We start from the raw sequence: 26,340 nt of genomic DNA, 5'->3' as shown, positions 1-26,340 counted from the left end.
CTGAGCCGCCTGCGTCCCTGGGACCCCGCCTGGCCCGCCGTTCCGCGCGCCCTTACCAGCCGGGCTGGATAAGGTTACGCCGAGGCTTCCTTGAACAGAGGAAGAGAGGCGGGTCCGAGCCCGCGCCCCGGCCCGCGGGGGAGTTCCCACAGTTGGCAGCTCGGGCCCGCGGGGCCACATCCCTGCTGCGGGTGGGCGCGTGCGGGCGGCGGAGCGGAGCCCCGGGCCCGGCCGGGCCCAGCCCTCCATGGCGCGGGAGAGGCTGCCCGGGAGGGGCTGCTGTGCCCTGCGCCGCTGTCTGCTCGCCGCCGCTCTGCTGCTTGGCCTGCGGCTCTGCGCGGAGCTGCAGCGCGCCGGGCCCCAGCCCCCAGCCCTCAGCCCCCCGCCAGGCCAGGGCCCCCGACCGCCCGGGTCGCACCTGCAGCCCGCGCCCGGCCAGCTGCGCGGCGCCAGCCGGAGGCAGGTGACCTACGTGCGCAGCGGGCGGCGAGCGCCGGCGGGGGGCAGCAGGAGTGGGACGCCGGAGCCTGGCTGCTGCGCCCTGCGCGGGCGTCCCCGCCTGAAGGTCAGTTGCAAAAGATGCAATCTTGGTCTTTAGACCGGGATCCCCCTCCCGAACTCGCTCCGGAGCCCTCAACTCCAGGCCTCCGCGGACTGCCCAAACTGCGACCTTCAAAAAAAAAAAAAATCTTCTGTTTCGTCTCTCACCTCTGCGCTCTCTTAACAGCACCACTGGCGGCATCCTTTAATGCCCAGATACGATGAAGTGGGAGCTGGGTTCATTCAATAATCAACCAGTATTTGCTGAGCGTTCACTGTGTGCCAGGCCCACTGTTAGGCGGGCATCCAGCAGCGAAGCGCCAAGCCCTGCTCTCAAGGAGCTTACTTTTTGTGGGGAGGAGGGGGAAGGGCGTGAGCAGTGGACAAGGCAAGGGAAAGAAAGGAGTTATGGTTTTGCTTGTATTTTGTGCTCTCCCGGTTTTCTCCGTGAGGCCTGCACAAAGCTGAGTAGGTAGCCACTGTGAATTGCTTTTCCACTCTACCTTCATGGCAGTGATGAAGATCCACTCAGTCGAATTTTCCTTGAATTCCACCGCAGACGTCATCGGCAGGGTGGTGAGCGGAGGGTGAGAAGTCCAGCCCCCAGCACCACTTAATGGAAAATTAATTGGACCTGGAGGACTGAAGTAATAACCTGGATTTGTCTTACAACACAAACAGTGTTGGTCTCCCTACCTCATTAACTTCTTGGCTCAGGCATTGAGTAGTTATTTTATTCAATTTTGACCTCTGAGTTTTAAGCCTCTGGCCTCCTATCCACCTCTTGGAGCTCAGTAATTTACTTGGCACTTGGGAATGAAAAGATTAAGAACTGAAGGTCTGAGCTTGCCTGGTCTTTATACATCAACCCTAACCACATCCTTTGGGGCAACTTCTTTTGCCTTGCTTTTCCTCTTGTCTTTTAAACATCCCCCAATTGGGGAGAGAGAAAAACTCTTCCTTGGACTCTGCTGCTTTCTTTAACTTCTAACCTACTTTTCAGTGGCACGTCTGCCAATTTCTTCTACTGTTTTCCTTTCTCTCACTTCCTCTTCAAGCCTTGACCTCTGTCTTTCCACACCGCTGCTGTCCCTGTCTAATCCATCAGTGTTATCTTCCTGGATTAATTCAGACATCTATATCTGAAACCTCATTTCCTATGTTAAGTCTTAATTTGCTCTTCCAGAACGATGTAGTCACTTCCTTCATTCTTCTAATGCACTACCATGTTTTGCCAAAGGCTTTTAAACACCCTTTTGCCAAGGGCTTACCAGGACAATCCTGACGACCATGCTGCATCAGGGGCTGGGGGTACAACATGAGCTCAGGGTCTAGTGGGGGAGGCCCAGAGCACAGACATCCAATAATGTGACAAATGCTGTAATTAAGATCTGAAGTCTGCTTGAGGAGTCAAGAAAGGCTCACCTGGAGGGGACATTTGACTCAGGACTTGATATTGCTTAGGAGTTCAGGTTCTTTTGTCCCTCTGGATGTTCTCAAATGTTCCATCCTGGGCACCCCTAACGCAACCTTGCACTTGCCATTTCACATCTGCTCTCAGCCTCCATTGCTTCTCTTTTACCTGTTGAAGAACCTTAAATCTTAGCTTCCACTTCAGACAACAGAATCGATAACTGGAGCCTCAAATGGAAATGTTTGGAATGCATAGACTCAAAGGGCCTCTGGAGGGCAAGTTCACATCTGCTTCCTTTAGGAGGCTGCTGTAGTGATTCCTGCTGGAGACAGTGGTGACTTAGAGTGGTTTAAGTGGAGGTGTGGGAAGTGGTCCAACATTGGATGTATTTTGCAGGAAGATGAGAAAGGAGTAGTTTTTGTTGTTTTGTGTTTTCGGGGGAGTGGATGGAAATCAGGAGTTTTGTTTTAAACATCTTGAGTTTGAGTTATCCTTTGGACATCCATATGGAAATGTCACATAGGCAGTTGGGCATAGGAGTCTGAAACTGGAGGAAATGTCCAGGCTGAAAATAGAGATGTGGGAATCCTCTGTGTACAAGTGGCTCTTTTAAAGCTGTGAGACTGCAGGCGATCATCTGGGCAGTGAGGGTTGCTCACAAAGACAGAGATGCAAGTCTGAGCCCTGGGACTCAGTTTTAAAAGTAAATTTAAAAGTAATTTAAATTAAATTTAGTAAATTAAATTAAATTTTAAAAGTAATTTAAAAGTAAATTAAAAGTAAAAAAAAAAAGGAAATTAAAAAAAAGGAAATATTTGCATAGAACCTTACATGTTGTAAGCATTCAATAGTGGTCGCTTTAATTTTCACTAATCTGTCCCAAATCTTTAGCCTCAGCCGTTCCCTAAATATCATTTGTTATAACTTGTTTCCACTCCTTTGGTTTATGCTGATTCTTTTACCCCCATCCTATGATTCATGCCCTTTCCATCACTGAACATTCAGGTCAAGGACGGTGGCCCAGAAACCTTTTTTCATCATTCCTACTTCTTGCTAATCTTTTACCAGTTTGGGAGACAACATATGCATTCTGATTTGTGAGTTGCCTTGTACTCGTGTTGTGACCTAATAATCTATTTTAGATTGAATGTTTTGTCTGTGCAGTTGTTCATGATGGAAAGGATCACATTTCCTAGTGACCCTTAGTAAATGTTTATTCCCAAGACACCAATAAGTAAAAAATAAGAATCTTATTATTTCAACCTATTATGTGTAATTGTAAATGTCTTTGGTTAAAAATATATAAGAAATAATTGAGTGAACATAGAAATTAAAATAACTATTTTTTAAGTATTGTTTTAGGTTTTATTTAGCCTCTTAAAGAAAAAAATTTCCCTGGATTTTATTCCCCCTAGCTAGTTAGTTATTTTCATATTTTCAGGGTATACAGTCTGACTTTCCCAAATTCCTAGATAGTGGGAATCTTGAATTTGTTTCATTTTTCCATTATTTCACAGTCAAATTAAAATGTTCCTCCAAACTGGAAAGAGCAGCTATCTAGTCTGTTCTCCCAGTTTAGGGAACAGAGTGGAATGTCCCCTATCTCTCCAGGGATAAGTCTTGTTCCTTTTTAGCCTCACATCGAGATAAGGTGAAATATAAACTGAATGCACAGTTAATTAATATAATAAATTTAGAAGTAATGTGTTAAATTCCTTGAATCCTATTTTATTTAAATTTTGTTTGTTGAGGATAATGATAAACAATATTATTTAGGTTCTTGGATACTTTGCCGTAGGCATCTACCAGATTGGTGAAGGAGAAAAAGTTCCATTCTATTTTGAGGATGGCTTTCTGGGTGAATGAAAACCTGCATGAAATAATTGGGTTGCCAAGTGTTTCTTGTCAATGTGCTTCCTTTGCAGGTGTTAGAGGCACAAAAATTCAGCAATTATATTGCCACTTTAATCATAGCTTATGCTTCTCTTAAAGCAAATAATCTGTTATAAAAAAGAGAAATGTGTAGTCCCCATGTAATTCTTTTCCTCTTTTCTTATCCTCTTCTTTCACCAAGCTATACAAGAAATAGCTCTAAATATTAAACCCTCTTTCACATCAGAGGTTCCAGTCTTACAGCATTATGAAATGAGGGCAGATGATACATGGTGGATAAACACTTCCCTGTGGGATTAGGACTCCCCTAGAATCCATACATTTTTCTATATTACAGAAACTTTAAGCATACAGATATCACTGTGATTCTTTTTTATTCTTTTACTTTCTGTTTTCTGTGTTTCTTTCTGGTTCTCTTTCTTAGATATTGACTATGATTACATGGCTAAAGTTCTTCTGAGGGACATAAATAGAGGACTAAAGATGGTCTCCTTGATTATACTTTTTTCTACAATCTTGGGTAGATGTTTCTTTTACAAGTTGGCAATCTACCTAAAAGCAGCAAAATATATGGCTCATATGCCCAGGAGAAGTACTGTTGACAAAAAAATTAATTAGTAGTCAATCTGAGAAAGAAATGGAAAATTTTACTTAAACCAAACTGAGTATTATAACCCAGGAGACAATCTCTCAGAGACCTTTGAGAACTGCTCCAAAGAGGTAAAGGGGGAGGCCAGTGTAAGCGATTCTCTAGAAAGCGTAGTGCAATCAAGCACACAGCTTGATGGAGAGTTACTGATTCATAAGTGACAGATATCTTTAAAGGTTTTAGCGATTTTCTAAGTATGGGTTCATGAATTTTCTCCTGAAAATATCTATCTGAAGGCCTATCTTTTCTTAGAGCACAGAATGCCTCATCCTGATTTTGTCCTGAGTTCCAGGGTATTGTAGGTCAGTGAATGTAGTGGCTAATGACTTGATTCTTGTAGAACTGGATAGTAGGCAACAGTCTCTGTTTTACAGTCCCCTCCCTTTTGGTCTTAATTTTGACCAAGGTTTGAGAGGCATTTCATGACCAACTTGGCCCAAGGCACTAGGAATGCTCATTCCTAGGTCAATCAGGGATTTCATTGATAGGCTGCTCAGTGCCCTGTTACTGCACTTGGCCCTGTTAACAATAGTCAAAAGCCTCTGGACCATCTGTTTTACTAGTCAGTTATGGTCTAGGATGTCTCTTGTTGCGTCTTCTTATATCTAAATTTACACTGTTATAATCTTTGATCTTATAGGAGAATGTATTTGGTCAATTGTTTAAGCTTGCCTAATCATCATTAATTTTATTGGAGGCTCCATCACACATTTGGTAGTATAAAAAATAATAATCTTGTGAAATAGGTAGAATACAAATAATATAGCTAGTAACATTAATCAAGTCCTAAGTGAGTATTTAAGGTAAGAATTTCCATTAAGTGAGGCCCAGTATCTCTCCAGGTCACCTGACCCAGTCTGTTCTGTAGCAGCTGCTCTCCTTTCAGTTCAGTTTAGTTGAGTCGCTCAGTCGTGTACAACTCTTTGTGACCCCATGAACCACAGCACGCCAGGCCTCCCTGTCCATCACCAACTCCCGGAGTTCACCCAAACTCATGTCCATTGAGTCGGTGATGCCATCCAACCATCTCATCCTCTGTCGGCCCTTCTTCTCCTGCCCACAATCCCTCCCAGCATCAGGGTCTTTTCAAGTGAGTAAGCTCTTCACATGAGGTGGCCAAAGTATTGGAGTTTCAGCTTCAACATCAGTCCTTCCAATGAACACCCAGGACTGATCTCCTTTAGGATGGACTGGTTGGATCTCCTTGCAGTCCAAGGGACTCTCAAGAGTCTTATCCAACACCACAGTTCAAAAGCATCAATTCTTTCGCACTCAGCTTTCTTTATAGTCCAACTCTCACATCCATACATGACTACTGGAAAAACCATAGCCTTGACTAAACAGACCTTTGGGGATAAAGTAATGTCTCTGCTTTTTAATATGCTGTCTATGTTGATCATAACTTTCCTACCAAGGAGTAAGCGTCTTTTAATTTCATGGCTGCAGTCACCATCTGCAGTGACTTTGGAGCCCCCAAAAATAAAGTCAGCCACTGTTTCCCCATCTCTTTGCCATGAAGTGATGGGACCGGATGCCATGATCTTAGTTTTCTGAATGTTGAGCTTTAAGCCAACTTTGGGGAAGTACTAAATTGGCATTGTACATAAAGTTAACAAAAAGTCTGTGTGTATAAGCTGAGTGGTGGGTCATCATGGCGTTTTACAGGATTGAGAAAAGAAGGCTGCCTTCTAAGAAATTACGTGGCTAGCTCCAGAAGTAAAAAAATAAGCTTTATGGTTAAGCTGATATTTCTGCCATTGGGGTGGTCTGGTTAATGCATAATGCAGGTGCACAGTGCACACTAGAAGGGAGGGAGGAGGTCCAGACGGGCAGAGAAAAAAGTTTATTTAAATTTTTCTTGCCTTGCCTTAAAATATAAATTTTGTTTCATCAGAACTCATACAGGAGCAAAGCTTCCTGAAGAAATTTCTTCTCTCTTATCGGAGATATTTTGCTTGACATTTAATATGTTGGATAGAAAAGTGACTTCTGAGTCACAGAGCTACAGAACCCAGCAAAGTGCTGGCTTGGTTTGTTAGTTACAGATCCTTTGGAACAGTGTGTCAGGGGGAAAAATGCTGTTTCCTCTTCTCCTGAAAAACCATATGGCAAGATTCTGTCTTGTCTTCATCACTTCTTGTCATCCTCTTAATTTTCTCATTCCATGATTGTCTTCAAGAAGAATGAGGAAAAATGGCATAGTAGGCCCCTTGATATATCCAACTGCCTTAAACATCATTATTCTTTACAAAATACTTGAAGGTAGGTTTGAATTGCTTGTAAAATAAGGCCCAGCAGTAGTTTCCAGCTTCTTTAGGCTTCTGCTGTTTCCCTACACGTCTGTCCTTCAGGAGCAACATTCATTAATCCTCTCACATTGTCCTCAGGAGGCACAGCATTTTCATTTTAAACAGTCGTTGAGGGTAATTGAATGGATTCCAGCAATATGTGGGTGTGAAATAACAGTTGCTTAGTTTCACCAAAAAAAAAAGCAGGTTCTGATGAAAACTTTGATGGAGAGTAGGCTTCTGCACTCCTTCCAAACCTCACAGCTCCTCTGAGAGCATTCTATGGGCAAAAGAACTGCTAATGGAGGCCCCACTGTTTTTCAACAATTGGTGGTGGAGATTTTAGGTTTTCTGTGTGCAATTCGTCCAGTTCATTTTCTCCAAGAAACAGGAAGCCTTATCAGTTTTCTCAAATTGGATTTCATTTTTGGTCTGTAAAGAGAATCAGAGCTGTGTAGTTCAACTGGAGACTGTTAGGAATGGTAGACATTTGATTTTTTTCCATCTGTGTTATGACACCTTCGGAGTCCTTGTGCTTATAAGTAGTTTGGCTCTTTATTCTGTGATTTGTAGGAAGTAACAGGTGCCTGCTTCATTACCATGAGACTCACATTAAGGCATATTATCTACCAGCGTTGATAAGCTTCTCTTAAAAGCAGCCGTTGAGTTCTTTTAGATACCTCACATCAATCGTATTAATGACCTGTAGAATTTTCTACTAAAATAAGGAGGGAAAATTTGCTGTCCAAGAAGCGTTTTTATCCTACTCAAATGATTGAAACAAAATTGACTTTTATGAGCTTTCTAGTCTATGACCATATGTAATTTAAACTAATAGCAAAGTGGCCTGTTAGTTTATGACTCAAGGAGGTAAATTGGGCCTGTGAAGAATTTTGTTTGAGCCACACAGTGTTTCAAGTAACTAAACATAAACATCTTCAGATGCAGCATATAGTGTCCAGTGGAGTCCAGTTCGGCACTATCTGCCTTTATATTATCTGTCTGATCTGTAAAGGCATTTGAAGTTTCAACCCCTGAGCCAGGTGTCAAAATTTGCAACTACTTTTCCTAAAAAGTGACAAACCAGGTTAATGCTGCTAAGCTCAGTGGCAGCTTGGTACATAAATACTGAATACACAGAAGCTAAGGATCCTTTTATGTCATTCCTAGTCAAGAGAGTTCAGTAACCTAAGGCTGGAATTGGCTACTGGGGAGAGTAAGGTTTAGGGGAGTATACTTAGTTGATACAATATTCTTTTGGTTATTAAAAAAAATACTGGGGCCTAGCTTAAGCAGAAAAAAAAAAGAATTTATTGAGAAAATGTCGGAATTTATCACTGAATTGTAGGAAGAGGTAAATGATCATGATGTTGAGGAGAGAAGGAATAAGGTTACTCTGGAAATCTCAGCTTTCCTTGGCCTTCTCCCCCCCCGTGCCACCATGGTGAGACTCACCTCCCTCGACTCCTGGGCTGGGTCCATTAGATACTGACCCTGGTCAGCCAGTACTAGCCACAGGCCACAAACCTAGCCCAGTATCCAAACTGCACCTCCCCCTCCCTATCCAGGGAGCCATTCTTAGAGAAAGGAAATTTTCTGAGTGCCTGGAAATAGAGCATAGGTATTTTTTTATATATAATAATCTCAGAGCTTAGCCTCTGTGCCTTTCCCTTTGTATATTTCTTTATTGGTTAACAGTTTCTCTATTTAGAACTGTTAGAGATAAACTCGGAGAAGGCAATGGCAAGCCACTCCAGTACTCTTGCCTGGAAAATCCCATGGGTGGAGGTGCCTGGTAGGCTGCAGTCCATGGGGTCGCTGAGGGTCGGACACGACTGAGCTACTTCACTTTCACTTTTCACTTTCATGCATTGGAGAAGGAAATGGCAACCCACTCCAGTTTTCTTGCCTGGAGAATCCCAGGGACGGGGGAGCCTGGTGGGCTGCTGTCTATGGGGTCGCACAGAGTTGGACACAACTGAAGCGACTTAGCAGCAGCAGCAGCAGCAGCAGAGATAAACTTATTTCCAAGTAGCACTCATCAATAAGTTGGTAACTTGTGCATACTTCTGATTTTTATTCAGTTTGGCATATATATACAAGATATATATCTATGCAATGTTTTTCTTTTCTTTTTAAGTAAGACATTATTTGTGAGGACTTTTGTGGAGAAGATGAATATCATCAGTATTCAGCTCATGATCCCCACTAGGGTTCTCAAACCAAAGTTAGGGTTTATGTTCCTTGTTTGATTCTTTTGTCTGTCAGTTCAGAGAGTTACTTTGCAAAAAAAAGATCTGAAAAATTCTTCAGAGCATCTGAATATTTACAGTCCTCTTTGCAATTAGTCTGGGATTCTTCAACATATGATTACTTCTGTATCAAGGCTCTAAAACAGATCGCAAATGACAGCACCCAACTGAAGCTAGTGAAAGCGGGGATTCACTGGAAGGGCACTTGGGTAGAATTGAAGGAAGACTGCAGAAACCAGAACAACTCTCAGAACTTGATTATGGACTAAAATGAGTATTGAGGACATTGGTTATCCATGTTACCCATTTGTGGTGGTGATTTAGTTGCTAAGTCTTGTCTGACTCTTGTGACCCCATGAACTGTAGCCCACCAGGGTCCTCTGTACATGGAATTCCCTAGGCAAGACTACTGGAGTGGGTTGCCCTTCTCTTCTCCTCTCCAGAATTACCTATTATCAAATATATAATGGGTATTTGAGCTTTCCTCATAGCTCATTTGGTAAAGAATCTGCCTGCAATGCGGGAGACCTGGGTTTGATTCCTGGATTGTGAAGATTCCCTGGAGAAGGAAATGGCAACCTACTCCAGTATTCTTGCCTAGAGAATCCCAGGGATTCTGTCAGACTACAGTCCATGGGGTTGCAAGAGTCGGACATGACTTAGCGACTAAACCACCACAACCAGTGGGTATTTATCATTCTTCTAGGCCATACCTTTGAATTCCCTTCCTGTGTTTGAGGAATTCTCCACCCTTCTAAGAAAAAAGGTAAAGAATAAATTTCTTTGGCTCTGAGGAGCATTCTTGTGACCTAGGCGTCACCATTCACATACACCTTCATGAGAGTTTGGGTTGAACTTTAGAGACTTGAAGAAGCAAGTTTCAGCACAAGGACCACAGAGCCTCTGGTTCTAGTGGAGGCATCCAGTGCCGAGGGTGGTGGAATGAACAGTGGTGTCTGTGCCCAGTGGTGGGGCAGTGCAGGCTGCACTGGTGCCCTTGCTGGTATTCCTCCTGCCCTTGAGATTCTGTCAGCTAATAAATCTTTAGTCAATTCCCTTTCTACTTAACTAGCCAGAGTGGTTTCTATTGTTTACAACCAAGAACCCTGGCAGATCAATAAATTAGAGTTGGCAGTTTGGAAGGTTACAACTGTAGCTTTCCCTCTTCAATTTTGCTTGCTCTATTTAATTCAGATTTTGGAACATGATGATTGGGGTCCAAGGAACTATGGGCTAATGGACCTTTCCCTGACAAGATAATAACATTTAGGGCTAGATACTAAATCATACAAATCTGCTAACTTATCCCTAGAGACACCAAGTTCTTTTTCATGGCATTCTTTTGGGTATCTGGCAGCAGAGGCCAGTTTATGCTGTGATCACAAACAACCCTCGAATCTCAGGGCTCTTACTGACAAAGGTTTATTTCTTGCTTATGCTGCGTATCTGTTGCGGGTTGGCAGGTGTGGGGCGCTGCTCTGTGCTGTCTTCATCCTCTTTCTAGACCCCAGACTGGAACATTGCCTGTCACCTCGGCAGAGGGATAACTGCTTTGGAGGCTCTTGTGTGGCATTATTAACTGTCCTGGCCAGAAGCCAGACTTAGCACTTGTGCTCACATTCCAATGACTAGAGCTGGTTGCTGGGCCCTACCCATGCAGGGGGCCTGAGGTCTGTCATGTGCTCAGAAGTCAGAGAGCAGGAACTGTTTGGTGAGTAGCACTTATGGCCACCACACTATGGTAACCCTTCAATCATCCGTATCTAAATGGACATCGTCTAGGTCATGTCTCATGCTCCCTGTTTCCAGTGCCCCGCTGAATCTGCACGTTTGGCAGTATTGAATAAAGCATGGGAGGCTCTTTTCAGGGGACATAGATCTAAAATGAAGCAGACGCCTGAATTTAGCAGAACAGTGAAATAAAACAAGATGTGATTTACATCTTATAAACAGTGCTGTAGCGTGTCCTGGAGTTTGTTAAGTACAGTGATTCTTGTTGACATTGTTTATTCTTTGTGTAGAGCAGTGATGGGGTGATGATCTGTAGGTCTTTTTTTCTGGGGAAAAAAAGGCAAGTTATTTGAATAAATAAAACCATAAGTGTAAATGAAACAAAGGCCTCTAGTAGGTGAATCAAGCTTCGTGTTTAAAATGCATCTTCATGGCAGTCACTTACTTATTTTTGGTCAGAGCAAGCTGAAAGACTTCCAAGCATGTTTTCAGAATCTGGTCACAAATCAGAGACAGTATTCATGTTGTGTAGTGTTTGTTATTGCACACAATAAGACAACAAGTATTTTTAGTTTATTGTTCATATACTTTGAGTTGTTATTGCTGTTCAGTCGCTAAGTCATGTCTGACTATTTGACCCCATGGACTGTAGCATGCCAGGCTCCCCTGTCCTTCACTATCTCCTGGAGTTTGCTCAAATTCCTATCCATTGTCTGTTGACCCCTCTCCTTTTGGCTTCAGTCTTTCCCAGCATCAGGGTCTTTTCCAATGAGTTGGCTCTTCGCATCAGTTGCCCAAACTATTGGAGGTTCAGCTTCAGCAACAGTCCTTCCAATGATTATTCAGAGTTGATTTCCTTTAGGATTGACTGGTTTGATCTCCTTGCTGTCCAAGGGACTCTCAAGAGTCTTCTACAGCACCACAGTAGAGCATAACAAATCAATTAAAAATCCTAATTAGCAAAAACACATACCCGTTGAGTGCAGAATGATTTGGTTACGTATGAAAGGAGGCCTCTTCATTCAGCAATTTTAGGGGTAGAATATGGAGAAGCCAAGTAACACCTGAGATCCTAGGGGACTTATTTACATGATTTGCAAATGTCATGAAAACTTTTTATTATCATGCATCCTCACCTATAAGATGGGCTCATAATTTTACACTTGATGTCAGAAGTTTAAATTCTGCTCCCCTTACTTATTGAATATGGACAAGTGACATACCCTGTCTGAACTTTAGTTTCTTCCTCTGTAAAAAGTTAGTAGTACTTAACTCATGAAGACTAAAGGAGAGTGTGTAGGTGCAAATGCCTGGCCTGTGAAAATAGTTCTGTAAATTAAGTTGTCTCTGTTCAACCTTGTATTGCTGTGATGCTGGCTCCTGAACAGCAAACGCATGTAGGCCCATGTGACTGGGTAGTATGAAACACAATATGCATTGAAACTTTTAATACTCCTTTTATTATTCTTGAAATTTATAGCATATATAATATACTTAGCTGTCAATATTTCCGGTGCTGAAAAAATCTTAAAAGCTGGAAATAAACATTAACTTTTTGTTAGCATTTTAATTATAAACTTATTCCTCATGTAAGTCATTTATTATAAAATTGCTAGGGCTTACCTGTTCCTATCAGTTTGTGATTTTTTCCCCCTCAAAACCAATTATAAATATCATTTAAAATATTTCCGTTAAATAATTTTGGCCTGTGTTAGGGTTGACAGCATGAAATGTGTTTCCAAGCTTTTGGAATACAATTTTCACTTAAAAGGATGCTTACAAATCTCCTATTTAATACTGCCACTTACTATAACTCTGCTACTTCTTTACTTTAGGGGAGTCCACTGGAGTAATTGTGGGTTAAGGAGCTAAGAATTTCTCTGTTTTTCTGGTTCCATCTTCCACATTTTAGTCTAATAATTAAGTGCATATTATTATGCTTGGCACTTTATATTCATTTAAAAGACAAACTCAACCAACATGATAAACTAAATCTAAGTACTGATCCTGCATATCATATTTTGCATACTATAAGGACTTCAAAATACTTACAATTAAAGTGAGGTGTTAGGGGGCCACTATGCTAGTATCCTTTCATTTAATTTTCACAGAAAATCTGTGAGGTAGGAATTGTCCTCATTTTTCAGATGAGGAAGCTGAGGCTCAGAGACATTAATAAATGTGGGTAAGACATAGCCAACGATGAGATGAAGGTGTAAACTCAATATCCATGACTCTCAATTTGCCCACTGAAAAGGGCAGCGGACAACCAAATCTCATGTAAGGTAGATCATTTACTACCTGAAAATTAAAATCTTCTTTTAAACAAAACACACAAAGTTAAAAGGCAAATCATAGGCTGGGAGAGAGTATTTGCAATGCATATCATGAATAACGGCTTCCCCAATGGCTTAGTGGATAAAGAATCCGCCTGCAATGCGGGAGACACAGGAGATGTGGGGGGTTTGATTCCTGGGTTGGGAAGATCCCCTGGAGATGGGCATGGCAACCCACTCCAGTATTCTTGCCTGGAGAATCCCATGGACAAAGAAGCCTGGTGGGCTACAGTCCAAAGGGTTGCAAAGCGTCGGATATGACTGAGCAACTGCACGCACACATTACCACAAATAAGGGGTTAATACCCTAAAGTTTTTTAAAAAACAATAAGAAAAAAATGATAAACAACTCAACAGAAAAACAAACAGTCTTAACCAGGAATTAACAGAAGAGGAAATCTGAAAGACTAATATATAAATATATATATTATGTAGATTATACATATAGCATATATAATTACTAGATAATATATTATAATACAGTTATAATATGGAAAGAGAGAGGTGAGTACAGAGAGATGATAAATCCTACCAATAAGCAGAGGAAGCAAATCAAAGCACAATGGGATTATATTTTACTCTCCCCCAAGTCACATTGGAAAGAGTATACAATGTCTGATAAAATGAAGAATGAAGAATATTGAGGAAAAGGAACTCCTTACTAAACTACTTTATCCAAAGTAGCTCCCTATCCCGGTTGCTCTCCAGATACCTCCTCTTATATTCTCTGTGGCATCCCCACTCTCTGACATTTTTTCTTTCTCTAATTCTTGTTTACAGTTGCATCCCCTATAAAGGTGGAGGGCTCATGTGTCCTCGTCACTAATCTATCCCCAGAGACTATGATAGAACCAGCACAAAGCAGGTGCTTAGTAAATAAGGCTAAAAAATGGTTATTTCAATCACTGGGGTACTAGACCAGTGTGTTTGAGGAACATTTGGATCTTTCAAGAGCTATTCCAAGACCCCTTCCAGATCTCTAATTTCTGGATCAGGACTTTACACCCAGACTCTTGGAAGAGAGCTCCCAGCACTGACTTTGCTTCAGACTATGGTACTGCAGAGATTTGGAGCCATATCCAGCCTGTACCCAATTTGTAATGGCCCATGAGTGAAGAATGGTTTTTATAGATGAATATTTGCAAATGATGTGATGTTAGGAAACACTAACTTTGAACCCCAATGAAGCAAAATGCTATCTGAAAATAGTATACTATATTACCAAAAATGTTGTACAGTTTTTATTATATTTTGAATTTCATCAATAAAAATGTAGAAATTTGTCTTCTCATTATGTAAGAATCTATTTAATATCCTTGATTTTGCCTCTTGGCTCACAAAGTCTAAAATATTTACTATTGGACTCTTTACAGAAGACATTTGCCAACCCCTGCTCTGGGAGTAGCCTCAGGCCCACCTAACAAGACTATAATTGTGGGGGAGACCATTGACCTACCGGGGCCCCAATCTAGTCCTCAAGACCCTTGTGCTAGAGTTTTGCCATCTGCAGCATGAGAAGAATGGGCCGAGGCTTTCCACAGGGATACTGAAGACATGCTTTAGTCCTCTCTAATCACTCAAGGGAATGTCATCATAAAGTCATCCAAGGTCTTTGTTTTGAGGCCATTTCCAGGCAGTGAGTGTTAAAATAATTTAAACCCTGGTGTTTTCCTGTTACCCACACATATAGAATTGTTCAGATTTTATTATGACAGTCAGATGAACCCTTTTTTTCCAGCTCTGAGTTCACTCTTTGTTTAATACTTAAAATGGTTTGAACTGTGCGCTGTGAGAGATCCAGTACCTTTCCTCCACTCAATTTTCTAGTAATATCTAGTATTTAAATTTTCTGATCACTTGCCTAGCTAAATATTTCACCTCTGGCCACTGCCATCTCCTCTGTGTTTTTCATTGCCCACTTCTTTTATCCCCTAGAATGATCTAGGCATTACTGATAGTCTCAGGGTAAAGAGGGAGATGTCAATGAAGTTCAAAACAAAAATCAACATAAAATTGATTCAGGATTTCTTGCCCATTGTGAATTTCTTATGCTGTCTTTTCTTCTTAGGCTCCTATACTATTGATCTTGACTTCTCTTATTTACACATCAGTCCCTTTCTTCCATTTTTCAAGCCTTCAAAGCATCACTCCCCATCCAATGCTCTTGAGCTTACAGCAAACAAATCCTAAATATATGTCATTTTCTTACTTAGGCAATTTAGTTTTCTCCTCTGCATCCAGGCCCAGCATTGGGATGAATTAAGCCACTCTGGCAGGAAGGCAGAATTGGTTGCAATCAGTGTTGATTTTCAAAAATCAAGTTTCCTACATGCTCTGTATGATTAGACAAGCCATGTAATGTGCTCAGCATAGTGCCTTGGATGTACATGGTTAGCACTCGTTACGTGTTGGCTGTGCCCACTTAGGTCCAGTGCTGTTCCCCTCATTCTGGCTACGGCTACTGCTGGTTTGTGATGTAGGGGAAATATATTACTAGTGACATTTTGGGAGCAGTAATATATTGCTTCATGCATATCCTCTTTTTCCCTTCTTATGCATCTTCATTACTTCCTTTGGCTTTTGGGAACCCTGGTGAACTGTATTTCCTTCTGTCTCCCATGGAAGGTAGTTTACACAGAGAGTGCTAACATGAACTTTAGGGTTCAAGAGCGCCTAGAAATTACCCATCTAGGTCTATACCCAAGAGAATTGAAAACGTGTTTGTACAAAACTTGTACATGTTCTGATCCATGCTACAGTGTGGATGAACCTTGAAAATACTGTGGTAAGTGAGAGAAAAGAGCCCCAGAAGGCCACACATTGCATCACTCCACTTTAATGAAATAACCAGAATATGCAAGTCTATAGAGGCAGGGAATGGATTAGTGGTTGCTAGGGGCTGGAGAGTGGAGAAGGCAATGGCACCCTACTCCAGTACTCTTGCCTGGAAAATCCCATGGACGGAGGAGCCTGGTAGGCTGCAGTCCATGGGGTCGCTAAGAGTCGGACATGACTGAGCGACTTCACTTTCACTTTTCACTTTCATGCATTGGAGAAGGAAATGGCAACCCACTCCAGTATTCTTGCCTGGAGAATCCCAGGGACGGGGGAGCCCGGTGGGCTGCCGTCTATGGGGTCGCACAGAATCGGACACGACTGAAGCGACTTAGCAGCAGCAGCAGCAGCGGCTGGAGAGAGGGGAGGGAAAGAGGGGAATGGGGAATGGCTGCTACTGGAAATGTTTTTTTTTTTTTTTTTTTCAAGGTGATGAAAATATTCTGGACTTAGTGGTGATGGTTGCCTAATCTGTGTATATATCAAGTGCCACTTAATAGTTCACTCTAAAAATGGTAAATTTTATGGTGTGTTAATTATATCTGTTTAAAAATATTCTCAGAAACCCATGGAATGAATGGCAGGTGTGAAACCACATGTTTTGCTCTGTCCAGATAAAGATAAACTAACTGTGCAAGAGCCCTGGAACCCAGTCTGATGGTGCTCACTACTGGGCATGGGCACACTCAGTAGAAAGGTGGAGCCCACATGCTTGCTTTCCTAGGAAGCACCTGGTTTGGTGTCTCAGTGTGGTTACCTGCTACTGGTGAACTGGGTGGTGCTCACTCTCTCATCAGTGCCCCAAGCCTGGAAGATGCATTGTAGTATCAGGCACGTACAGCCCTACATTAGGAATGCAGGAGCTGGCTGTTGGCCAGATAAAGGGGATGCCCCAGCTGCCATTGCTGTGAGCTTGCTGGGCTCTTAGTGCATCAGTTTTTTGCATAGAGTCAGAGTACCAAGTGTTTGTCAAAAGAAATGGTCAGGCACTGGTCGGCCCACTGCACCTCTCCTATGAGTGAGTGCTTCTGCTTAAGGACTTCAGCTCCCTTGGCTCTTTCTTTTTCTTGCCTTCGTTTTCACCCATAGAACACTTGTCACCTCATTCATGATGACTTGTGTGCAGGACACATCCTATATGTTTTGGAGGGCATTTGTGTTAAAGAGAACAGCAGTTATGCTAATATCTTACTTTCATCACTCTCCCCAGCTTCCACAGGCTTGCTCTGATGTTATTCTACTGGTTCTCATAGTATATTAATGAGTGAGGTTCTGTTACTTCCATTCCATCAAGAAGAAATCTGCTTAAATAATTGGTTTCAGGAAAATAGAGATTATAACCCAGGTTGACTGAGGTCATATTTAGTATAGTGTTTACTATATGCTGTGACTACCTCCATGCTGAAATCTGTATCTCAGTTGACAACTGTAGATGTTACGTTTGATACAAAGTCTTCTTAGACATTTCCCAAGTCAAATAATGTATTTTAAAGCTCACTTTTAGCCATTTTGTCAGGTTGGGATTTCAAGCATGCCTTGCATTACTTAAGAACAAATTTGAACTGATTATATAATTATGATAGGGAATGTTCTTTTGAATAGTGAATATTCATTTTGCACAGAAATAGTAAAAAATGGCTTATTTAACTAATGTGCACTTAGAGGACATAACCTCAATCAGGAGCAGACAGCTACATCAGTTTTGATACTGAAGTGCTTGAATTTATTTGGGTACCCTGGATACAGAGAATTGTTTTGGAAAATCTGAGTGCCTTCCTCCTGGACAAAGAATGTTCTTATTTATAAAACCAAACCGCCAGCACAGATTGGAGCCTATTTAACACATACAATATAGTATCATTCCTCGTTATAGTGATGTGTCAAGACAATGAACAGGGAAAAAAAAGTACTATCTCTATGTATGATTTTTACTTTAAAAATATAGGCAAGCCAGGATGTGTTAATAAAAATAAAGACACATATGTTTGGTCAAGTTATTAGCCTAATATGAAAAGCAGATCAAAAGTGCTTGTAAGGTTTAAAAAAATTTTTTTAATAACAAAGTCATATAGGAATGGGAGAAATGTTGTAAGGGAGATTGGAAACTTAATTTTCCCTGTCTTTTATCAGAGGAGTTTTTAGATTATAGTTATTTTGAAACCAAAAAATTTCAGTTTAAAAATAGAAGTGAAGAAATAGGAACAGATTGGAGTTTGGAGGGAAAAAAACTAAAGCGAAAAAGAGAAATATAACAGGAAGTCTCTGTACAGGGAATGCTTGTGTTCAGCTTCTTCTCAAATTTCCTCTGGTTTATGTAGACAACCAGATTGGTGAAGGCTTGAACTGAGTTCAGAACAATGAATCTTCACATTCTTTGAATTATGAAAATTTGATGAAAACAATTAGATGAAAGCTATGGATAAGTGTTCCAGAATACTGAACATCTGTTTGCAGACACATTTGTTTACAGTTGATTTCAGGGGGTTCACGGACCTCAGAAAAACTCTTAACGTGAGAGTGAATCAGAATCACTCATAGAGGTTTTCAGAATACGGAGGCCTCAAGCCCCGCCCCTGCCACCTCAGGCCTCCTGTGAAGGACCACTCCCTCCCTTGGGAGGCTTGAGTGTTGGGTTAAGACAGGTTCAGCTATGATTTGAATGGTTGATTCCTGAAGTTGGGAGTAGGTATTTTAATAACTAGTGTTGGTCTCTAACTGAGAGGTGTGCTTGTGTGATGGATGGGCTTTTGTCTGCTGTAATCATCTCAAATGGGCTGAGTCCGCAGGAGGTAGAGCTCAGAGTCCTGGTTAACAGCCTGTGAAGTTGGCACCAGCCCAGGCCTGCCCTGGTGTTGAGATATGTGCTGAAAGGTGCAACCCTACTGATGGCCTATTCAGCTCTCCTGGGTCTCAAGCTACATCTTAAAGAAGAGCCCCATGGTTTGTTTTCAGAATTGTAGCCAATGGTTCCTCTCTGTTATTGATTTTTATGTCATTTCATTTGTAAAGTCCTTGTTCTATGCTAAATGCTAAAAAATGTCAGCATTGCTAAAATTTTATAGCTTCTTAAGAAGCTATGTTTATTATGTTAGAGGTCATCTCTTCCAGTCTTCTGCCTTGTCCACAGTCCTGCTTTACGTTTACATCTCCTCAGCTACGCACCAACATTAGTCCAGCATCTAAGCTAATTGGTAATGTTGCACTCTCTAACTATGCACTTATGGAATCTCTACAACCATAAAATTAGCAAGTGGACCCATATACATAGTCATCAATTCACAGTCATCGGTCAATTACATAGACGGTGGTTAAAATAGAGAATAGTATACGCACAGTCCATTTGAACTTAAAACATATGCAAGTGCATTTGTTGGCCAATCTTTGGCTGTGAGTATGTCCCCTTGCTGGAATTCTTGGAAAAACCCATTTGAACTGTATCACCAACCATTTCCAGTTTTGGTTTCTTAAGTAGAGCAAGAATTTGACACTTCTGAAGCAATCTGAGTGCAGAACACCTCTAGATTTTAGTGATTCTGTTATTCTTTTTTACAGTTACTTCACCCATGCTTAACGCAACAGTATTTAAAAATAGCACCTAGCTTTTTCTCAACTTGGTTTCTATAGAAAAGAGAACCCGTTTTCTTTCTGTGTAGAGATTTCATCATTTTACCTAAATTTTAACGATATTATGTAATTTCAGTAGCTTGTACAACTGACATAAACTGGTTTGGGAGCAAATCAAATGACTCCTGGTAAAAATATGACTAAAGTGGTAGCAGCAGGAGTGCACAGGTAGAGAAAATACTGTCAGTTCATCTGACAAGCTGGTGTCGCATAGACAGATTAAGAGTGCTTCTGCTGTAATATATGCTGAAGACGAAAACTGTGCACTATGTCCTAAAGTATGTTGGAGTTTATTTATAAAGTGAATTCCTACAATGATGAATTCTGTTACTTTTAAGAGGATCTACACAGCATTGCTGTATAGACTGAATGAGTAAAACTAGATCAGGTTAGTTATGAGCAGAAGATCAGTCTCTGCAAGGCTTTGTGGGATCAAACCCCATGGCAAACATAGTTTTCACCTTTGTGCTGTGCTTAGTTGCTCAGTGGTGTCTGACTCTGCAACCCCATGGACTGTAGCCCGCCAGGCCCCTCTATCCATGGGGATTTTCCAGGCAAGCATACTGGAGTGGGCTGCCATGCCCTCCTCCAGGGGATCTTCCCAACCCAGAGATCGCACCCAGTTCTCCTGCATTGAAGGTAGATTCTTTACTGTCTAAATCACCAGGGAAGCCTGTTTTCACCTTTACCGAAGCATTAATTTTTCTGCATTTAACAAAATTTATAGTAACAATATTTATAGTTTCAAGGCTGCATGCCAACAATCTTTAGAATTATGAAAACAAACTTTCTATTTTATAGAAAAAAATCTGTGCTCTTTTTAACAAATAGATTTGGATAAAACCTAACTTTATGATTTCAAGATATAGAATATATGCAGATTTAACTTAAATTTTATAACCAATATGTAGATATTTATTAGCATTTTAATATATTAAAACATGTTAATTTTTTACCTTCATAATCTCTAAATATTTTTATTGGAATATAGTTGATTTACAATGTTGTATTAATTCCTGCTGTACAGCAAAGTGAATCAGTTATATATATATGTATATGTATGTATTTCCACTCTTTTTTAGATTCTTTTCCCATATAGGTCATTACAGAGTATTGAGTAGAGTTTCCTGGGCTTTACACTAGGTCCTTATTAGTTATTTATTTTATATATAGTAGTGTGTATATGTCAATCCTAATCTCCCAATTTATCCCTTCCCCGCCTTTTCCCTTGGTAACCGTGGTTTTTTTTTTTTTTTTTTTTTTTACATCTGTGACTATTTTTCTGTTTTGTAAATAAGTTCATTGTTATCATTTTTTTTTAGATTCCACATATAAGTGATACTATTTATTTGTCTTTCTCTGACTTACTTCACTTAGCTGTTATAATCTCTAGGTCCATCCATGTTGCTACAAATGGCATTATTTCATTTTCTTAATGGCTAAGTAATATTTAATTGTATATATGTACCAAAACAAATGTTAATTTTGAATGAAGTATCTTAAATTCTCAACAATGCTTGTTTTCTTTCTTTCAAGATGCTTTCTTGGAAACTTCCCCGGTGGTCCAGTGATTAAGACTCTGTGCTCCCAATGTAGGGGGCATGAGTTCAATCGCTGGTCGGGGAACTAAGATCCTGCATGCCCAGTGGTACAGCCAAATAAGAAGCTATGTTTATTATGTTAGAGGTCATCTCTTCCAGTCTTCTGCCTTGTCCACAGTCCTGCTTTACGTTTACATCTCCTCAGCTATGCACCAACATTAGTCCAGCATCTAAGCTAATTGGTAATGTTGCACTCTCTAACTATGCACTTATGGAATCTCTACAACCATAACAACAGTAAAAAAATAACAAAAACAAAAAACTCCCCAATGTTTCTTAAACTTTCTCTCAGAATTCCTGCTAAGCTACTTGTCATCTCTTTTACTTGAATTTGAATCAAAGACATTTAAATTTGATAACAATTTATTTCCAATGAAATAAATAAATAGTATTTATATTTAGCTAGATTAAGATATTACTGTAAGTACCTGCTAGTAAATTTCCCTACTTTCTTCCAAAGTAGTATAAAAAAAAATTATCCTTAATCATAAGCATTCTATTATGTTCTTTCCTCGCTGGCATTTAAATCAATGTAAAAACATCTCTTGGAATCACTTCTGTGGGGGCCTGCAAAAGAACTAAAACACATCGTGTCCTCACAAGGCTTGTAATCTGGTTCTAGAAACAAGATTGACATATTTGAAACAAATTATATCAAACATCTGTTGTTGTTATTCAGTCCCTGCATCATGTCCAACTCTTTGCAACTCCATGAGCTGCAGCATGCCAGGCTTCCCTGTCCTTCACTATCTCCCGGAGTTTGCTCAAACTCATGTCCAATGACAATGATGCCATCCAACTATCTCATCCTTTGTCACCCCCTTCTTCTCCTGCCTTCAGTCTTTCCTAGCATTAGGGTCTTTTCCAGTAAGTCGGTGCTTTTCCCATCATATAGCTAAAGTATTGAAGCTTCAGCTTCAGCATCAGTCCTTCCAATGAATATTCAGGGTTGATTTTGTTTAATCTCCTTGCTGTCCAAGGGACGCTCAAGAGTATTCTCCAGCACCGCAGTTTGAAAGCATCAATTCTTCAGTGCTCAGCCTTCTTTATGGTCCAGCTGTTACATCCATACAAGGCTACTGGAAAAGCCATAGCTTTGACTATGTGGACCTTTGTTGGCAAAATGATTTCTCTGCTTTTTAATACGCTGTCTAGGTTTGTCATAGACAAACCTATGACTAACAAACATCTGATTAGTTATAAAATGAGAAGTTTAAGCAATAGTTGCTGAAGCACCTGCTTTGCATAGTTTATTTTGTGTATAGTAGAGGCTTGAGTGGAGAAGGCAATGGCACCCCACTCCAGTACTCTTGCCTGGAAAATCCCATGGATAGAGGAACCTGGAAGGCTGCAGTCCATGGGGTCGCTGAGGGTCAGACACGACTGAGCGACTTCACTTTCACTTTTCACTTTGATGCATTGGAGAAGGAAATGGCAACCCACTCCAGTGTTCTTGCCTGGAGAATCCCAGGGATGGGGAGCCTGGTGGGCTGCCGTCTATGGGGTTGCACAGAGTCGGACACGACTGAAGTGACTTAGCAGTAGCAGCAGCAGAGGCTTGAGTGATTAAGAAATTTGGGAGAAGTATGTGGGACTAAAACTGGATCCTGATGAGTAAGTGGAATTTGAACTGACTGGGGAATAACAGAGAGAATTTTGGTTAGGAGGAAAGAGGCCTGGCCTGACACTTTAGGGACAAGATGCTCTCAGGAAACAGACTAAAGAGTAGGATCTGTTTGTGTCCTTCTGGTCTTTATCTGAGCATTTCCTAACTTCCCTGAATCTTGTCCTGGCAATGGATTGTCTTTGGTTACACTTCTTTTCTTTCCTTATGGGAGAATCTCCATAAGACCAATGGTCTGTTCTAGCCTATCATCCAATCCCTGATGCCATGGCACTGGAAAGGGTGTGGGGATACATTTAGAATTATGATAGCCATCTTTTACCCGGTGCCTTTTAGGGACCTGTATCAGTCAGGATAGGCTAGGTTATGCAGTAACGAACATCCTCAAAATTTCGGTAGGTTAAAAGAAAAAATATTTATCACTCATACAGTGTTTTCAGTGTGGGTTGGTGGGAATGAGAGGCACGATCTCATCTTCTTGCTATCATTCAGAGACTCAGGTTGCCCTTGTCTCAACTTAGATATACCATTGCCATTCATCAGAAAGGCCTGAATCTTTTCTAATCCTTCTGTTTAACTCACTGAATATTTGTCATGTATGACATTTGCAGAGCCACTGGAGAATTTTAATGTATTCCACATCTTCTGGATAAAGAATTTCCTGAGTTTGTTACCCATTGCATCAGTGAGTGTGTTAGTGCAAGACACCCATTGTGGTTTTTACCTGGGAATCCCTTCTAAGTTGCTATTGGGCATGCAATGTCTATCTTAAGAGGAAAACTAGACATGGCGAAGATGAAGCACTTGAACCTGGGATGGAGGCGGCATCGTCTAGCAGAGCAAGGAGGCAACTAGCAGCCTAGAGCCCTGCCCCCTCCTACCTGTGTGGCTTGTGTGTCTCTTCAGATCTCTGAGCTTCATTTTCTTCACTTATATTATTGATATAAAGGAGTTGGTCTAGATCACCCTTAAGTTCTCTTTGAATACAATGATTCTCTGCTAGTATGAGACTAATAAAATTTAAGGCTAGAGGCAGTTTCTGTCCCCTGAAGTCTATAAACTGTTTGCTTTTAAAGCTCTTCCTTGTTGATGGAAGTTTGTTTGTTCTTTGATGCAAGAAGGTGTTAGTCCTCCTTTCCTGTACATTTGAGAAATGTAGTCAGAATTTCTCCTCAGCTTAGATCGGCTGTATTCATTTGCACAGTTTGTCCCCTTCAGTCTTGTTATTCAGTCTGATATGGGGAAAGGGAACAGGGCCGAGGTCAGATAACACTTGGGCAGCTTCACTTCTAATCTTGGAGAGTCCCATTCTTGTTCGCCAAAGAATTCTCAGTTCAGAGTCACAAACCCGGCAATAATTGACCTCTGAAGAGGTCTGCTTCCTTCAGCAATTCTTCATGTTCCCGAAAAGGGCCACTTAATGATAAAGACTGTAGATCTTTCCTTCCATTTAGGGTTGAGGCTTAAAGTGCTTTTGGTTCCAGAGTTGTCCAGCCAGCCCTCTCTCTGCCTTGTTTTATACTGCTGGCAGCCTTCCACAGATGAAAAAGAAATGTTTATTGGGCTGGTTCTACTTGTCAGGCACTATAACTTACAGTGCACTCAGACAGAAAAATGTTCTATAAATATAGAATCATGTGAAGAATGTCCCAGAACCAGAGTCTTATCTCTAATTGCCAGCAGGATTCACTCAGGCTACCAGATACTGTATCATAATCAAAAAGACCAAGGCCAGAGAATGGCAATATGGACAATATGAGACACAGACAATATGAAGATGACAAGTTAGTTAATAATGAATGAGCGTACACTTAAAACTGAGAAATGCATATATGTATACATACACACGTACAAACACACATACATATGTTGTGTGCAACCAATGGCTTACATACAGGGGGATGTGACAGCCTCATCAGGAAACTGAGGATACCCTTGGACCATGTGTGTGATTTTTCTAGTGTCCTGAACCCACTTTCTTTTTCCCTCACATTCACCCTGGCTGTCCTCCTCATGGCAGAGCACCTTGTCTTGCTTGCCCCATCCTTTTCCAAAGAAGACTGGATGATACCCAGCATCATCCAGCGTCGCTGGGTGACTTTCAGGGACGGCTTGTGTCCCATCCGTGTGCTGTGGCATGTGCAGCTGCTCTTCCTCGCATCAGCCTGCAGGGTGGCCATTGGATGCTACAGCTCTGCACCTCAGATGTGGCCTCTGGGATGCATTCTTTTTGCCATGGATCCCATCCCACTGCACTTGGTGATGCTGGGTGACACATTTTAATTCTTTGTGGTAATAAGAATCATGTCTTGTTTAGGCTCTGGAACTCAAACACTTTCCCTGTGAAACTGCTTGGCAGCACTGAGCTTTACCACTGACAGGCTTTCTGCTCAACATTGTGCCACAGAACCTTGTAAGGGGCTCTGAGGCTGAGAGGCCAAGGGGGCATCTGCTTGTCCATGACTGTCAGCGGCAGGATCAGACTGAGGGAACCTGTGGGGAGACTTGTGGTTTGGCACGAGGTTGAGGACTCATGTGGGCTGAGAGCCGCTGAAGAGTCCTGGGTGCCACTTTGTGGACAACTCTGAGACCTAGGTAAACGTGTGGGGAGTATGGAGATTTGCTGTGCAGCTGTGAGGGGAGAACCCTTTTTCCTCTCATGCCCCACTTTTCTAGTTTTCCTTCTCCATTCTTCTCCCTACCCTCTGCTAACTCCACATCTCCTTTGGCTTTGGCAGCTACTCAGGATCCGAGGATCTTGAAATGGGTTTATAGGGGTCTTGCAGACCTTCCATCCTGAGATGCTAATGTTTTTGAAACTGGTAAATATTTGGGAATATTAACTGGCTGGAGTTTTCAAACTAAAGTAAATCCATGACCTCATAAGAGATTGATGTTGATTCAGATAATGTTAAGCTTCTAGGACTTTGAATCTCAAGAGGTGTAGGTAACTTATATGTTTTTAATACAGTGTGTGTGTGTGTGTGTGTGTGTGCGCGCGTGCACATGTATAAAGGAGAGAGAGAATTCCTAAAAATGTGATAGATGCTGTTTCCACATTCCTATTTGCTTTCTTAGACAAACAGTCTTCTATACTTTTACCTTTATAAGACAAATGAAACCCTTCCTTTACACGGTTGATATGTAACCCTGGTAAGATCCATGATCAATGTTTGAGTACCTACTGTGTATGCAGATGTTATATAGTTTCTCCATCACGAAAACAAATAAAAACCTCTGCATTTCACTGAATCTACTCCAGGAGTTTGGCTTCTCTTTCTATTGTCCTATGATAAAAACCTAAAATACATTATGTTTTATTCTCTTCACTACCCCTTTCTGTGTATCAGTCTCACCCAGACGTGAGCTATTTTGCCCCACACAGAAAACACAGTGAATTTAAAAATGTCAGTTTAAAAATGAAACCCAACTCAAATTTGGCATTTCTTTCCAACTTACCAAGATAACTTAGAGAATAAATCTAGAGCTGAGAATATATTCCTTCTTGTCCTTTTATTTTATTTAGAAAAATTTCTTCCTAAAAGTTATCAGG

General features: G+C 41.2%; 1 protein-coding gene across 2 annotated transcripts in view; it reads left to right on the top strand.

The window, feature by feature from the left end:
• The first annotated feature begins 221 nt into the window (after positions 1-221).
• The window catches only part of METTL24 (methyltransferase like 24), a 125,196-nt gene continuing 99,077 nt past the window's right edge, over positions 222-26,340 (top strand). For both annotated transcript variants that reach the window (XM_044924399.1, XM_025294717.2), the window contains exon 1: positions 222-565. In XM_044924399.1, coding sequence (XP_044780334.1) covers positions 248-565 — 318 coding nt within the window. In that variant the 5' untranslated portion in view covers positions 222-247. The remainder of the gene's footprint in view (positions 566-26,340) is intronic.

Source organism: Bubalus bubalis, chromosome 10, assembly GCF_019923935.1.
Source record: "Bubalus bubalis isolate 160015118507 breed Murrah chromosome 10, NDDB_SH_1, whole genome shotgun sequence".
Lineage (NCBI taxonomy): Eukaryota > Metazoa > Chordata > Mammalia > Artiodactyla > Bovidae > Bubalus > Bubalus bubalis.
This window is presented reverse-complemented; position numbering and strand designations above follow the sequence as displayed.